Source organism: Musca vetustissima, unplaced genomic scaffold (assembly GCF_032173495.1).
Source record: "Musca vetustissima isolate MV318-11 ecotype Yass unplaced genomic scaffold, APGP_CSIRO_Mvet_v1 utg735, whole genome shotgun sequence".
Lineage (NCBI taxonomy): Eukaryota > Metazoa > Arthropoda > Insecta > Diptera > Muscidae > Musca > Musca vetustissima.
This window is the reverse complement of record NW_026884845.1, coordinates 309,027-325,929: the sequence shown is the minus strand read 5'-3', so window position 1 is coordinate 325,929 and position 16,903 is coordinate 309,027. Positions and strand designations below refer to the sequence as shown.

The window sequence follows — 16,903 nt, the reverse complement described above, 5'->3', positions numbered from 1 at the left end:
TGTTTTCATAGACGAGTTAAAGGGAGTCTCTATAGGCGAACTGAATGTAATCTTTATATACGAACCGAAGGGAATCTTTATAGACGAGGTGAAGGTGATCTTTAGAGACGAGCTGAAGGGAGACTTTATAGACGAGGTTTATGGAGTCTTTGTAGACGAACTGAAGGGAGTCTTTGTAGACGAACTGAAGGGCGTCTTAGGACGAGAGAGGAAGAGTTTAGTTTCAGAAAGTCTTTACAGGCAAACTGAATGAAGTTCTCATAAGCGAGTAGATGAGATCCTCTATTGACGAACCGAAAATGAGCTGAAAGGAGTCTTTATAGACGAACTGAAGGAGCAATCAAAGGGGTCTTTATACCCCTACTGAATTCCCCATGTATGTAAAGGGAGTCTTTCCACATGATCTTAAGGGAGTAATTTTTGAGTAAAAAGGATATTTACGTATAATCTGCTGTGAGTATCTATAAAAGAGATGAAGGGGGTCTTTGTAGACAAGTTTTATTCTCTATAGACCCTTCAGCTCGCATATAGAGAATACCTTTACCATCCTAGATATACAAAGTTAATGTTTCTTTATTGGAGATTGGTATGTAGTCCTTATAGGCCTACGTAGGTCCTAATAAATTCAGATGGGATTTTTGAAAGTATTTGTTGATTATATACTAAAAAAAATAATAGCCGAGCTTGAGGTTCTATAAACTCAATATTTGTTTAAACATGGGTTACAGTTAAAGACGTCATAAATTGTGTCGATGTACACGAATTAATGTTCATATAGCCTTCATTACGCCAGTAAAAAATCAGATTGGTTTTTATTTACGAACTGAAATTCGAAGACTTTTTAGAGACTAGCTCTAGATTAGTTTATTTCTTAACCCACTTGCCCTTCTGGGTGTCCTGAAATAAACGTTGTTTCAAAAATATACGCCCGATAGTCCTGAAATAATTGTTGTTTCAAAAATATACGTCCGATGGTCATGTAATTTTCTCTTATTGCCCTGATTGATCTGTTGCTTGACAAAAATATTCTTAGAAAATATATTCATTAAATAATCCACGCTTATTGCTCGGAGAGTCCTTGAAAATATATTCATTAAATAATCCACGCTTATTGCTCGGAGAGTCCTTGAAAATATATTCATTAAATAATCCACGCTTATTGCTCGGAGAGTCCTTGAAAATATATTCATTAAATAATCCACGCTTATATTCATTAAATAATCCACGCTTATATTCATTAAATAATCCACGCTTATTGCTCGGAGAGTCCTTGAAAATATATTCATTAAATAATCCACGCTTATATTCATTAAATAATCCACGCTTATTGCTCGGAGAGTCCTTGAAAATATATTCATTAAATAATCCACGCTTATTGCTCGGAGAGTCCTTGAAAATATATTCATTAAATAATCCACGCTTATTGCTCGGAGAGTCCTTGAAAATATATTTTTTTAATAATCCACGCTTATTGCTCGGAGGGTCCTTGAAAATATATTCTTTAAATAATCCACGCTTATTGCTCTGAGGGCCCTTGAAAATATATTTTAAAAATCCACGCTCATTGTTCTGAGGGTCCTTAAAAACATATTCTTAACAATTCCACGCTTATTGCTCCGAGGGTCCTTGAAAAAATATTCTTACAAATTCCACGCTTATTGCTCTGAAGGTCTTTAAAAATTTAAAAATCTTTAAAAATCCACTGTTGTTGCTCTGAGGTTCCTCGAAAATATATTCTTTCAAAAATCCACGCTTATTGCTCTGAGGGTCCTTGAAAATATATTAAAAAATCCACGCTTATTGCTCTGTTGGTCCTTGAAAAAATATTCTTAAAAAATCCACGCTTATTGCTCTGAGGGTCATAGAAAATATATTCTTATAAAAATCAGGCTTATTGCTCTGATGGTCTTTCAAATTCTATAAAGGTCCTTGAGAAAATATTCTTTATAAAATCCAGGGGCTACAACAGCGTAAGACGAAAAGTTACTTCAAAGTGGTTTTCCAATATTTATATCAAGATATGAGTTACCCAAAATAGAAATTACAGCAGATAGCGCCACCCAGAGGAAAATGGCAACATTAAATAAGCAAAACTTCACGCAATTCAATGATGCGTTGTTTCTAGACAGCGGTAGATGGCAGCCCCATAACCTAAGGCAGAATACAGCAGTAACAGGAGAACAACAATGCTGCAATAATGCAATTTTCTCTTTTATAAAAAAAAAAAATTAAGAAAAAAGTTTGTTTTTGCTTTCAAGTAGTTTTTTTAATCCTTCCAATCCATTCCAGTCTCTTACTTTTCGGGCAGAGAAGTAACTTCGATCTCTGCATGTGAAAACTTCTTTATTGTCAGGAATTTGGAGAATATTTTCTTTTCTATGTTTGTTTCTTCATCACTTACCCATTCTATTACTTTCAGCCGTTCATGCCTACACACTAAAATGCATTCCAATCTTGCAGTTATTTTTTCCCTTTTTGTTGTTGTTGTTTGATGATTTAACAAAAACACACACACAAACCTCCTACTTGTTTAAATAACTTCTGTGTTCTTTGGAGAAAACTATTTGATATTGTAACAAATAATGAAAAAAATAAAAAAACAAAACAACAACAACAAAAGCAAAAGCAAAAAATGGAAAAATTCTTGCACTGAATTTATTGATTGTAGATTAAGAACTTTATTTGATTTTATTTATATTTATGTCCACATACATATATATGCAAAAGCATATTTGTGTGTGTGTGCCTGTTGTGTGCATATGACATTCTTTGTGTTGCTATCATATCCTTTTCTACTGCAAGAATTCCCATTCAATAACTACCAGAGAAGATAGAATATTTGCCCTCCTTCTCTCTGCGTCTGCATCGTTGGTTTCCCAACTTTGTGTGGCACACAACAATTAAATCCTTATGTGAAATGTTGAAAGGAAATCGGGTGCACGTAAAATGACATGCTCGAATTCGAGAAATGACAATTTGCCATCGCCATCGACATCAGCCTCCTCCAAAACCTTATCGGCAATTTGTTGATGCTCCTCAGGGCTTAATTCATTTTTGGTCATTGTGGTCAAGCTACACAGAAGGTCAGCACGTCCAATGAAGCCATCTTGATCGAAATCTGTTCAAGTAGAAGAAGAAGAAGAACAAGTACATATTTATTGAAAAAAAAGAAGAATTCCAAGGGTAAAGTCAGTGAAGCTTATGAGGTGATTAAGATTCATATATAACTTATTTGTATATTGGGATGTAATGGAATGTTTTGATAGAAATAATAGTGAAATAAAAAAGCCGAAAAATCGTAACAAATCTACGACGATAGTCCCTTAAAAATTCTTAAATTTTTTTTTTTCAAAAAAAAAAAAAAAAAATCTTCAAAAAACCTAATAGATATTCCTCTGATAGGTCTTGAATAATATTCTTACAAAATCCGCGCTTTTGAATATAATAATCCGAGAAACAATTCAAAAAATCCACGCTTGTGACCTTACTTCTCTCTGTGGCTTTGTTCTCATACCTATACACGGACCGACATCGACCGACCGAGTTATGGTACTCTGAAGGACCTTAAAAAAATTCAAGTGTATTTCTTTGAAGGGCCTTGAAAAATATTCTTCATAAAATCCACGCTCATTGCTTTGAAGGTCCTCAAAAATCTAAGCTAATTGCTTCGAAGTTTCTTGAAAAAAAAAATATTCTGTAAAAAATCGGCGCTAATTATATAAATTATCCTTTAGAAATATATTTCTTGCAACGTTCACGCTTTTTGCTCTGAACAAATATTATCTATATAAAATCGACTCATATTAAAATATTCATTAACAAATTGACGCTAATTGTTCATTAAAAATTTGCATTGAGGGTCCTTGAAAAAATATTCTTTAAAAATCCACGCTTACAACTTCGAGAGTCATTGAAAAAATATTCTTTAAAAATCCACGCTTACAACTTCGAGAGTCATTGAAAAAATATTCTTTAAAAATCCACGCTTACAACTTCGAGAGTCATTGAAAAAATATTCTTTAAAAATCCACGCTTACAACTTCGAGAGTCATTGAAAAAATATTCTTTAAAAATCCACGCTTACAACTTCGAGAGTCATTGAAAAAATATTCTTTAAAAATCCACGCTTACAACTTCGAGAGTCATTGAAAAAATATTCTTTAAAAATCCACGCTTACAACTTCGAGAGTCATTGAAAAAATATTCTTTAAAAATCCACGCTTACAACTTCGAGAGTCATTGAAAAAATATTCTTTAAAAATCCACGCTTACAACTTCGAGAGTCATTGAAAAAATATTCTTTAAAAATCCACGCTTACAACTTCGAGAGTCATTGAAAAAATATTCTTTAAAAAGATGGGTTAAAAAGGGTTCTTTTGGTTAACCCTTTAACCCTTTAAATTGGTCAACCTAAAACTCATTTACATTGAAATACAGTAAGGACAACCGAATGTAAAATTGTTGTATTCCGAACCAGTGGCAAAGTGCACAATTTCACATTCTTATCTTTCAGATATTTACAATTAAAACAATTCTCATTGTGTGTGTATGGGCATGGTAATGTCAAGATTTCTTCAGAATCCTTTCAAGGTTCCTTTTGTCAATTTGTTGCCATTTTGCCGTGTGCGTGTTGTATAAATCTCCTCCTTTTGTTGGAAAACCCGATAAACCAACAAAAATCCACTTGTAATTTTACAAAACAAAAGGGAATTGAATTTTCATATTCAACTTATGTGCTCGTATAGGTTCTGGCAGACAGACGGACGAACACGTCTCAGTATTATTTCTTCTTATTGTTGCTGGCAGACAGACGGACGGACGGACACGTATCAGGTATTATTTCTTCTTAATGTTACTCATTTTCTTCCTCTTTGTACGGTAACGAACATCTTTGTTGTTAATTTAATGCTTCATTTAATTCGTTTTCTCAGTCGTATTTGTAAATGTTTCTTTTTAAATAAATTAATATAATATAAAATATTGATATCATGCATTCGAAAATTAAATTTTGGAAAATGTGTAAAATTTACACGTTGAAATCTTCAGGGAATATTTTAAGAAAATATAACAAAACTTGTACTAATAGTACGTTTACATTATACCGGATTTCGTTAACCCAGTGGGTTTCAATTGTCAATTTCATTGTATACATGTAAATCATGTCCCGGTAAAAAGTTCTAATGTAAATGCCGTTTAATGTACATGTCGTAGACGACAACCAAGCAAAATTCCAATTGGGAATATAACCGATTTCTCTCTAGTACACATAAATCGGTTTCCAATTCGGGTGCTCGTCTTTGCTATGAAGGATGCATACCATCGATTACATTAGCGACAATTGTTGTTATTTATCGATATTTTCGTAAGAATATGAATCCAAAATCCATTAAATATAAATATTTTTAATTTGGTTCCAACAGGAGATTTTAAAATAATCTTATATGATTTTTTCTGAATAATGGAAAATATTTTTTCTTAGATTATATGAGCAGCAATGGGAATTAGTACTTATTTTTCGAACACCGAAACGGTATATGTCTTTACTAATAAATAATAAAATTAAATCGATGTGTAGTATATCGATAACTCTCTTAGAAATATTCTATGTTTACAAATTTATAATAGAAACAATTTCGATAAACAATCGACCTTTACAATTTTCATGCAATGATAATGACAAATTTCGGGACATTTTTTGGGGCCTCGACCTATAATTCGTTTCGTTCGCGAACTCAGTTGGAAAATGAGGTTAAGATATCTTCAAAATGTCTGTATCTGGGCGGGCTTGTATATAGATAAACTATGTTGAAAATATCTTCAAAAAAGTTTTTCACTCTCCAAGCAAAAAGAGAATATCCATCAAAATATTGAAAATATGATGGTACAATTAAATGAGGGATATACAAAAACGATGACCGATGTATAAATCAATCAAAAATCCGCGCCTTGCAAAAATTCTTTAAAAATACACGCCATGTATAAATTATTAAAAATTCCTCAAAAATACATGCATTGTACTGTTCCGCAAAAATTAGTAAAAAAATCCGCGTCTTGTATTTTTTTAATACCTCATATTATTATCTTATTTTAAATTCTTTACATGCCATATTTTCAAAAAATCTCAACCTTGTTAAAGTCCATAAAAAACTATTCCTTGTATAAATTCTAAAAAAAATCGCGCCCTATAAAAAATCCGCAGCTATTTCCCTATTCCCCTTAATAAATATTATAGAATAATTTCATACTCACCATATATTTTAAAGGCATAGAAGACTTTTATATCCCTTGGCGCCTGTTCGCTAAATACCGAAAATGCATCCAAGAAATCCTCAAACGATAGATTTCCCTGGCCGTCACGAGAAAAAGCCTCACAAATGCGTCTGCGAAATGGATTCTCTTTGAGTTCGGGCATTTTCTCAATACATTCGCGCGGTACTTTGACACTAGACGCCTGACCCTCGGTCATTTGGCGGGGCACTAAATCTGGTCGTAATTCACGAAATCTTTTGTGGACACTGGAAGGACGGAGTGAAAAATTGTTCCAAAATTATAAAATGGTTTCTAAACAATTGCTGAACTTTACAATAGAGTCGCGGGGACCATTAAAGCAACAATGCTGATGATGATGACAATGGAGGTTGGTTGTTATGGCAAAATGGCATCGTTGCTGCTGCTGTTGTGGCTGCCCACTTTTGTTGGCCATTTTCGTTGACGACGTTTACAAAAGAGTTTCACAAATTATTATTAAATACACGAATAGTCACGACAGGATTTACCTTCCATCCATCCTTCCATGCTTGCTCGCCTGCAGCATAATGTTGTGTTTATGGTTTCCTTTGCAACAGCAACGATAACAACAACAAAAATTTACTCGAAAACACATTTTGCGTGTCATTACCAAAAATGCAATAAATTGTTTCCAAAGAAAAGAAAAACGGTAAATATGTATAACAGCTCTCTTGATTATGCTCTGGCTCGACAATGTGTTGTGCTGCCGCTCTGCTGCTGCTGCTTTTCGAGCTCAACTTTATTATCCCAACTGGCCATAACCGGCTTATAACCGCAACGATGAAGAATCCTGTAAACAAAAACCTCCGGTACTTACCGTAATATCTCTTTGCGTGTGAAAAATGTACAATCCTTTGTGGTCATCGCCAAGATGAGGTGGTGGCATTCGTGTATGGTGGGGGATGACGGGCGACAGGTTACACAAAATCCCAGATGATTAACATCCCATGGCACAATGAAATTGCATTAAATGGTCCATGCAGCAGACCATGGCGGCGGAGGGTGGTATGCCATTAAACAAATTTTGTTAATATGAAGAGAACATAATATGCAATAAAAGAAAACAGCAAATTGATTATCTTCGTGTCGGGGATAATTTAAGATGTTGAAGAGATCAAGCAACTTATAAAAAAACTTAAGAAGACGTTCATTAAAAAATGTCTTATAAAACTTTTTAAACATCAACGCCTTATAAAATTTAAAAATCAAAATCAAAAATTGTAAAAATTCTTCAAAAATCCACGCCTTGTAAAAATTCTTCAAAAATCCACCCCTTTGTAAAAATTCTTCAAAAATCCACGCCTTGTAAAAAGTCTTCAAAAATCCACCCCTTTGTAAAAATTCTTCAAAAATCCACTCCTTTGTAAAAATTCTTCAAAAATACACGCCTTGTAAAAATTCTTCAAAGATCCACACCTTGTAAACATTCTTCAAAAATCCACGCCTTGTAAAAATTCTTCCAAAATCCACGTCTTGTAAAAATTCTTCCCAAATCCTCGCCTTGAAAAAATTCTTCAAAAATCCACGCCTTGTAAAAATTCTTCAAAAATCCACGCCATGTACAAACTGTTCAAAAATCCACGCCATGTAAAAACTGTTCAAAAATCCACGCCTTGTAAAAATTCTTCAAAAATCCACGCCTTGTAAAAATTCTTCAAAAATCCACGCCTTGTAAAAATTCTTCAAAAATCCACGCCTTGTAAAAATTCTTCCACAAGCCACGCCTTGTAAAAACTCTTCAAAAATCCACGTCTTGTAAAAATTCTTCAAAAATCCACGCCTTGTAAAAATTTTTCAAAAATCCACGACTTGTAAAAATTCTTCGAAAATCCACGCCTTGTAAAAATTCTTCAAAAATCCACGCCTTGTAAAAAAGGATACAAATCAAATTTTTGGATTCAGTGACCGACACTCTAGAGATGACGAAAGTTTCGTCCCAAAATTCGAAAAAAAATAATTACAGCACTATTCGGGTTAAAAATCCACGACAAAAAAAAAAACATGAAATCCTTAAAAAATCCACGCTTATCTTCTCGTAGAAATCATTAAAAAAACAAACTTTTCGCCTTGTAAAAATTTTTAAAAAATACACGTAAGGATTCTTAAAAAAATCCACACCTATCACCTTGTAAATCTTCTTAAAAAAATATCCTTAGCACTATTCGGGTTAGAAATCCACGACTTGTAAAAATTCTTAAAAAAACACGAAATCCTTAAAAAAAATCCACGCTTATCTTCTCGTAGAAATCATTAAAAAAACAAACTTTTCGCCTTGTAAAAATTCTTAAAAAAATACACGTAAGGATTCTTAAAAAAATCCACACCTATCACCTTGTAAAAGATCTTATAAAAATCCCCGCCTATTGCCTCGTAAAAATTGTCAAAAAATCCACGCCTATCGACGCGTAAAATTCCTAAAAAAAGCATGCTTATCTATGACTCATATAAACCCTTGTGAAGCATTTAATTCTTTTTTAATTGTTTAAATGTGCACTCCTTGGGCATTTTAGTCATCTATCTGTATGAAGACTTTTTCCGGGCCTAGTACATGACCTGCCCTTTCACAGTTCTGTTAAATTTAGATGTTTATCAATTAATTAATTGATACAAATTAATTCAAATTAACAAAAGGTTCTTTGGGAAGCGTATTTAAACGGTTTCAATTTACCACTTGTTTCATAAACAATATTTATTTGTATTTACTAAAAATTAAATTTCGAATATAATTTTTTTCATTATTTTATCAATTTTCCTCGCTTTGGTTTCACTGCTTCCGGTAGATGCAGAGTTGTTGTTATTTTTCTGTTAACACTTTAATCAGATTGTTTTTAACCAAAAATCGCTGACATTTAGCTTTAGGACTTTTTAGATAAAACGAACAAAAACAACAACATCAGTAACAATTACAACACAAAAAAACACTTGAAATTTATTTGTGTTAATTTATCTGGACAATTGTTGCAAATAAAAATGTAAACTTTTGTCGGCCGATGACAATCACACACACACATACTCACGTACGCACTCACACACACATACTCACAAACACTTTACCTGATAATCATCCAATTGCTGTTCGGTAAATGTAACAACTTTATTTCCCATATTCGACGGGTATGTTTTTTTGTTGTTATTAAATAGAATAGAAAAACTGAATTCTACAAACTATTTTTATAAATTGATTTTTGCACTAAAAAATAATGCACTTAACAAGTAACAAAAGCATGAAACAGGAAAAAAGTTTATCAAATGTTTTTGTTTGACTTCTGCTTTTTTGTAGACCTGTTTTTGTTAGCTTTTGCAAAGTTTTTTGTTTTTTTAAAACCACCGACGACCGAACGCACAAAAAACAAAACCGACCATTGACAATATCCTACCGTGCCGTCGTTTTTCTTCCTACTGAATCGCCAAATAAACTGCGAACGCCAACTGCTAGACATTCATGTTCAGGATGTGAAACTGTTACAAAAAAAAAAAAAACAAAGCGTCCTCCTGCTCACTTTTTCGTTGTTGTTGTTTTTTGTTTGTCCTCGACAGAACTTTTACAATATGTTTATGCATGTTGGCTGGTGAATGTGTGTAGTTTTTATGAACGATTTCATATGTAGATATTAAAGGTGTGTTCGAAATTGTAGACCATACATTAAACCCGGATATATTTGTTCATGTGATGGCCAGTTAAAGGTAAATTTACAAAATCAAATTGAAAAACTATGACCATTGAAGTAGAGGTTTAATGACAAAAAATTAAAATCATTGGTAATTTGTTATATTAAAAATACCAAAAATCGATGGACTTTTACATGGGGCTATATAATGTAAATTGAGCTATAACCTTGAACATGACGAGTGGCCCGTGGACTTTTATTGAAAATGTTCTCTGGAGAATGCAGTTACAGACCAAAGTTCCGAAATGTCAAATTTTAACCACATCGTAATGCCAAAATATAGTCAGTTCAACATAAATCGAACAGTCCTTTTAAAGTCGTCCACGCAATCCACTACTATTTGCGATAAGCTGAGTAATACAGGAACAAGATTCTCAAGTCGCCGACCGGCAGCCCTTGGGGTGGTGACAAGGAGATCTCATAAAACAATAGAATATGATCCTCATGACCCCAGGTGACCATCTTCATGAGGAGACGAAGATTAAACCCGTCCATCGTCACAATCAAATGTTGTCGGGAACATCCCTTTCATAGCCTTGGTGCATCCTACTGGGCACGAACTGGTGCCACTGTACCTAAAATATGCCCAGCATGTGAACTAGGACCACATAAAACCTCACCCATCTGAGATTTCCCTATGGACGCAGAACATACATTGGGCTACCATCCTACATATGGACACGGAGGAGCCAGACCTCGTACATAGAATTGTTTTTTGAGCCCATTTATACATGACCTTCCTTCTGACCATGTATTTTTGTTAAGAAAGTGCAGGTGGCATTTACAATTAGAGCCTTTTAAAAATCTTAAAAATACACGACTTCGCGGAGATAAATCTTTTTAAGAACTATATATTTTCGGAGCTCTATATCACCTAGTACAAATTCTTCATTGGAACTCCATATAGCAATTTAAAATTCGTAAAATATTCTCGCCTATTTTTGATAAAAAGCCTAAGCCTATCATCATATAGGGACTTTGTGCGCGATTTACATTAAATCGGACGAAAATATATATATTGGAGCTAAATTTAAATCTGAACCGATTTCCAATAGGGTTCGTCCTTGGGCCAAACAAATGAGCTGTGCCAATTCTCATCTAATACGAATCAAAAATGCGATCTGCACTTTGTTTACAATTTAACATGGACAGACAAACGGACGGATGGGCATGCATAAATTGACTCAGAAAGTGATTCTGTGCATATTCTCAAAAGGAACAAATGTGTTTATATCGTTTCCTTGTTAGGTTACAAAAATAATCTTCAGAGCTCCTCCTGTATATAGGGGAGACTGGGGCACCTTCGGCAATCGCGTTTTCTATATGAAGCTCTCACCGTACATCACTAGTTTCGATACATAGGTATCGAATATCGAAATAAATAACTGACACAAAGTTTGAAATTTCTAGCTACTAAACTTATTTAGATACATAGGTTTTTGTATTTTTATAGATGTTTCTGTAATATTTCAATCCCATTTCGTAAGTATTTCGTGTATAAAACTTTTTAAATTTTTAAGACAATATTATTAAAAAGTGGTTAACTACGATGTGTATTATTATAGAAATATTTAAAAATATAATGTTTTTACAAAACTGATCGAACAAATGAATAAACTATAAAACGTACATTCGGGGTAGATTCGGCATTTTAAAGTGGGGCAAATTCGGCCATATACAGATAGTGCAATATTATTTCCTTAAAATGTTTTTGATTTTGTCTTTAAAAATAATCCTTTAATATGGTTCGAAATTACATATATAAGACTAAACGTGCTTATATTGGCGAAAATGCGATAGAAAAAACCTATTTCTGATGGTGTGTGCGACCTTGAGTTTTCACCGTCCGCCGTTAGAAAATATAGCCCTAAAATTCAAACATTGTGTCTCGTATTAAAACCAAATAGAGCTTTTAGAGGATCTGAATTTCAACCAGACAGATAGCGATGATAATTACCAGTCTATGACTATGGTGCCGAATGTGCCCCATCAAATGCCGAAACTACCCCGGGTTGGGGCACATTCGGCGAATTTGACTTTTTTTACAAAACTGTAAAACTTTTTAACCAATACTAATTTTTTATATCTTTTTCGTACTATTCTTTATAATTAAGTGTCAGAGGACAATAATCAGACATAAAGTTGTTATATATGTTGAATAAGTACTGAAATATAGAGCTCTAAAAAAAGTGCCGAATGTGTCCCAGTCTCCCCTACCCATTTTAATATATATATATATAGTCTATCCCGAAAGAAAATATTGCTATTTTATCAATCCTTAGTGTTTCAAAAAAGCATTTGCCTGAATAGATTATTAAAAGTCCTGTTGAGTGAAGAATAATTTTTTATCTGAATATACAGACATACTCGTATGTGTGCGTGAGTTTGTGTGATAACGTAACACAAACACAAATTAATTAAGGAGTGTTCACGCGAAAAAAAATGAAAAATAGAAGAAAATTCCAATGCGCGTTTTTTTTTTCTGTGGACATCTTCTGGGTGAGGCAATGCGAAAGACAACGAAATATGGCACAACTGTCTGTCTGGCTGCCTGACTTGGTGTGTGTTATTATTTCTTCAAAGACACCATAAAGGAGTGGTTGTGTAGGATATTGGTCAATATGCTAGCTTCCTTAGGAATTTCCATAACAGGAAAGTGTGTGATAGAGGGAATGAGAGAGGAATAGTGTTGAAATAAAAACAAAATTCCAAAGAACACACATTTGCATTTACATTAAATTTTATTGATTTTTAGTTTTTATTTTTTTTATTGAAATAATTTCATTGTTATATTTTTTTCTTGTTTTGTTTTTTAGTTTTATTTTAGTCTGGTTGTATAGTTTTGTGGTTGTTGTTTGTGTTTTTTACTTTATTTATTTTATACTATTTGTTATCGGATTTTTTTCATTTATATTTATATTTTACAATAAAGTCTATTACATTAATTTATTTATTAAATTTAATATAAGTGTACGATGTAATTGTTTATGAGTTTGTTGTTGTCGTTTTTTTTTCTAGTTGTTTACGTGGATTTCTGTTTTTTATTAATTTTCTCTTCTTTGTTGGTTAACAGAAGACGGGAAAAAAATTACAAATTTTTTTGCTGTTGTTGTTTATTGTTGTAATGAATGGCTATGGCATCAATCCCTGTGCCCAGTAAAAATATCAATTTTATTTGCTTCGTATACCGTTGATAAATTATTTGTTGTTGTAATATATTTTTTCTATCTTATTTTATATGTCGGTGTGTGTGGCTATTTTAAATTAAACAATTGTTAGAAGAGTTAAAAAAAATATTAACAAAACATGTGTATAACAGAAGGACGTTAAAAACGCTTTTAAATATCCCGAGGGCCATCAAATTGTATGTGGTTGTTCTTGTTGTTGTAAAATTAAATTTTATTCGTTTCGTATACATTTTACATTTAAAAAGTTTGTTTTACTGTCTTTTTTGAATGTATCATTTTTTTTTTTTTTTTGAAATTCCTTAATAGAATTATTTGTTCTTTTAGTGTCGGTGTGTGTGTTTCATTTATCAAACTATTTGTTCTTAATTTATTTAAATTTGTGTATATATAGGGCTTTTTTATTTCTTTATTTGTATATCTGTATGTATATTTAATATATTCATATATTAGTTTATTATTAATAATAAATTGAAAAATGCCAATATTTTTTGGCCGGCTAAACATTTAATATTTATATATCATAAATTTAGGTTTTCTTGTTTTGAATTTAGTTTTTTTTTTAAATTTTGTCCTTTTTAAATTTAATGTTTAAAACTTACTAAATTTAATAATTTATCATATATATCTTCAGTTTTTTGTTTAAATTTTTATTTTTATTTAATATAACTTATGGTATAAATATGCATTAAATGTTTTCGTATACATTGTTTTATTCGTTCTTGTTTTTTATAGTCTTTTATTGCATTTTAAAGTTTAGGAGTTTTTGGGTTTTTGTATAGTTCATATCTTCTTTTTTTGTAGTTTTAATAACTATGTATAATTTGTTGTTTTAAGGGAATTTTGTTATTTACAAAATGAAAACTGTTGAAAATTAAAATAGTACCGAAATAAAACAATTACACGAATTTTGTAATAATAACCTAAAAATAAATACATAATAATTTAATTGAAATTTCTACTTTTTCGTAATTTTTCGTTGGAGGATGTAACAGAAAATTTGGTTAAATATTAATATCTAACAGGTCAACTATAAATAGAAACATAATGATTATTTACGTTATAAAAATTTTAAAATATTATTGAAAATGTTTCACAATATTAAAAAAAAATATTAAATCCACTATACTAATACGAGCTGTTCGTCTGATTTATCAATTTTTTCAATTTTTTTTTTTTTTTATAAATATACCACTTTCATCCCGAGGACCCAAAAATTACACAACTGGACAGAAATAGATAGGACTGTTTTTTAATTAAAAGGGTGCTAACGAAACATTCCACATACCATACACTAGGTGATAGGCTTATTGGAAGTCAATAGGATCAATATTAGGAACTTGTGCAGGATTTGAAACTCAGATATTTAAATTGTTTTCTTTAATGAAGGCTTCTTCAATTTAAAATCCATAATTTTTTTTTCAAAATTGGGTAATTTCCTTCTTTTACTACTCTTGGATAATAGGGCCTCCACAAAGCATGGCGATATTGCTCAATAATTGCTTTTGTGGATATCGTTTATTACAATTTGTATTCCAACTGTGTGGTTAATTGGTCTGCTGTGCCATTTCCAATGTGTTGGGTCTGCCATCTATCGGTGCCTGGAAACAACGCCTTCTTGCATTTTGTGCGCTGGTTGGGGTACCTGCTTATTTAGTGCTGCCATTTGCATCTGAGTGGCGCTATTTCCTTTCATTTATATTTTATGAAAATGCAACTAGGCCTTTCAATATACTTAAAATAGGGATGGACCTGGGAATTGAAATTTTTCTGAAAGGATATTTTTATTGTCAGAAAACCCCAAATGCAAAATACTATCAAAAATGGGTCGTGATCTTCATATGGATGTTACACCAAAACGGGACCTAAATTGAATTTTTTATCAGAGGATTGTTATATTCTGGGAACTTGAAATTACTAACTTCTTCCAAACTACTTGAAATGAAAAAATACATTTATGTTAGAACTATGTCCGAACATGGACAATTAATTAAAATATTGTGTCTCCTGATATATTTCAAACAATTCTGTTGGAAAATGCGGTTAGAAACCTCAAAGTACCTAACATACAAAATACATAATTTTCTGAGAACTGTGTCGAAATATGAATCTATATGAAAATATTCCACTGAGAACCCGAAATTCCCAATCTCACAAAAAATAAGGAAAAGAAGAATTTTTGTATTTTATTTAAAACAGGAACCATGGGACATTGAGAACGTTCCGCAATGTATAGGGTCTTCAACATATTTCAAATGGGGTTGAAATATAAAAAGGGTCCTATAATGGACCTATATTCTGAAAGATTTTTTTATTCAGAGTTACTGAATTGTCAATTTACAATCAATTATTCCATTTCGTGGTTTGGGTATGTTGTTCGGGATACCTGTTTTACGAGCTCTCCCTCTGGACAACTCATACACTTCATTACCTACCTTTGAACTGAAAGATTGTGCTAAGGATCCCTCGTTATTCAGAGGAACACTTGAAGGTCCTGATTGTTTAGATATTCCTGACATAATTTTACTCATAGTTTTCTTCAAGTAGCACTGATTTGTGAAGCTAGACTTGTTCAGGACTGAGAGTGCCAAGGCAGTGGCAACAGCATCAGTCGAAGGGAAATATCCATTTTTTAATAAGGTTTTTTATTGTTAATATCCATGAAGTAGTTGTTAGGTGAGAATTTGATATCGGCCATGGCATAACATGGCTTCACAGCTAAGGCGGAAAAACTTGTTGAGGCGTACAGATATCAAAATAGTTTCGGCTCTGTCAGGGAGCCGACTGAATTCGACCATGAAGCCGACCATGAAGTTATGATGGACACTTGGAAATTAAGCAACGCCAAGTCCGTCCCGATTTGAACCATAGGTAATTTTCTCTGATACTCTCCGCCAAAAAAAAAAAAACACTTATTTTAAACCGATATGAATATTTCCATTGATTTGGAAGTTTTTAAATGTTTTTGACTAAATTATTCTAAGTTTGAATTTAGTTTAAATTTCATATATTAACCAAACACACTATGCTATCATATCATGAAGACTTCTCCGTAGTTTCGCAATCGTAGTTTCTCTCTTTTTTATTTTCAACCATTGAAATGCCAATTAGGTTACCAAACCAAAATAAAAACTAAACCTCTTCAATCTAACAAAATTGTTTGCCTTATTTCCAATTTTTTTATATGTCATAAAGTAGAAATTTCAATTAAACTAATTTAATAAAACTTAAAAAATATATATAAAATTACACAGACAAACACAAGTCAAGTGCTTAAACTTAACTTTGGGATGTAAGCCACTTGAGTAAATAATCTTAAAAAAATAATACAAAAAAAAAAAAAAGAAAACACTACAAACAAAATCTTAAACTAAAAAAAAATAATGAAACAAAATTAAAATAATATTAATAATAACAAACGTCTTGCCCCTGGTGTGCAAAAACTGCAATCTGAGAGGGGTTCTTGTTTTTGTTGATGCTTTACAATATTTGAAAAAAATAAACAACATAAGAAAAATCACTTAAGCTCTAAAGTCTTCACCATGAAAAGCTTTCCTGAAAAAAAGGCTTTTCCTTATTAGCTATAACCTAGCCTAGACATCAATAAAATCCAAACAATTACAGATTGTTGGTAATTCATACACACACACACCACTACAACAAGTGTAGATGGTGTTTGTTTGAGGGTCAAGTTTGTTGTCTTGAAAGCTTCAAAGCTTTTCTTCATAGTTGAAGTTACACCAGTCAGTGCGGCTTTTTTAA

At 32.1% G+C, this 16,903-nt stretch overlaps 1 protein-coding gene across 1 annotated transcript; it reads right to left on the bottom strand.

The window, feature by feature from the left end:
• Nucleotides 1-2,896: 2,896 nt before the first annotated feature.
• On the bottom strand, nt 2,897-9,417 carry LOC133331931 (calcium and integrin-binding family member 2). The gene is made up of 4 exons (XM_061540318.1): nt 9,343-9,417; nt 7,106-7,140; nt 6,250-6,515; nt 2,897-3,118 (listed from the first exon to the last, which is right to left on the bottom strand). The coding sequence occupies exons 1-4, from the start codon at nt 9,391-9,393 to the stop codon at nt 2,901-2,903; spliced, it is 570 nt and encodes a 189-aa protein (XP_061396302.1). The 5' UTR covers nt 9,394-9,417; the 3' UTR covers nt 2,897-2,900.
• Between the last annotated feature and the right edge of the window lie 7,486 nt (nt 9,418-16,903).

Excerpts from the sequence above, each read along its gene's own strand:
- LOC133331931 (XM_061540318.1), bottom strand. The coding sequence starts at position 9,393 with ATGGGAAATAAAGTTGTTACATTTACCGAACAGCAATTGGATGATTAT. Across the intron at positions 6,516-7,105 it reads ACACGCAAAGAGATATTACG|TGTCCACAAAAGATTTCGTG; the intron begins GTAAGTACCGGA and ends CCGTCCTTCCAG. Across the intron at positions 3,119-6,249 it reads CTATGCCTTTAAAATATATG|ATTTCGATCAAGATGGCTTC; the intron begins GTGAGTATGAAA and ends CTACTTGAACAG.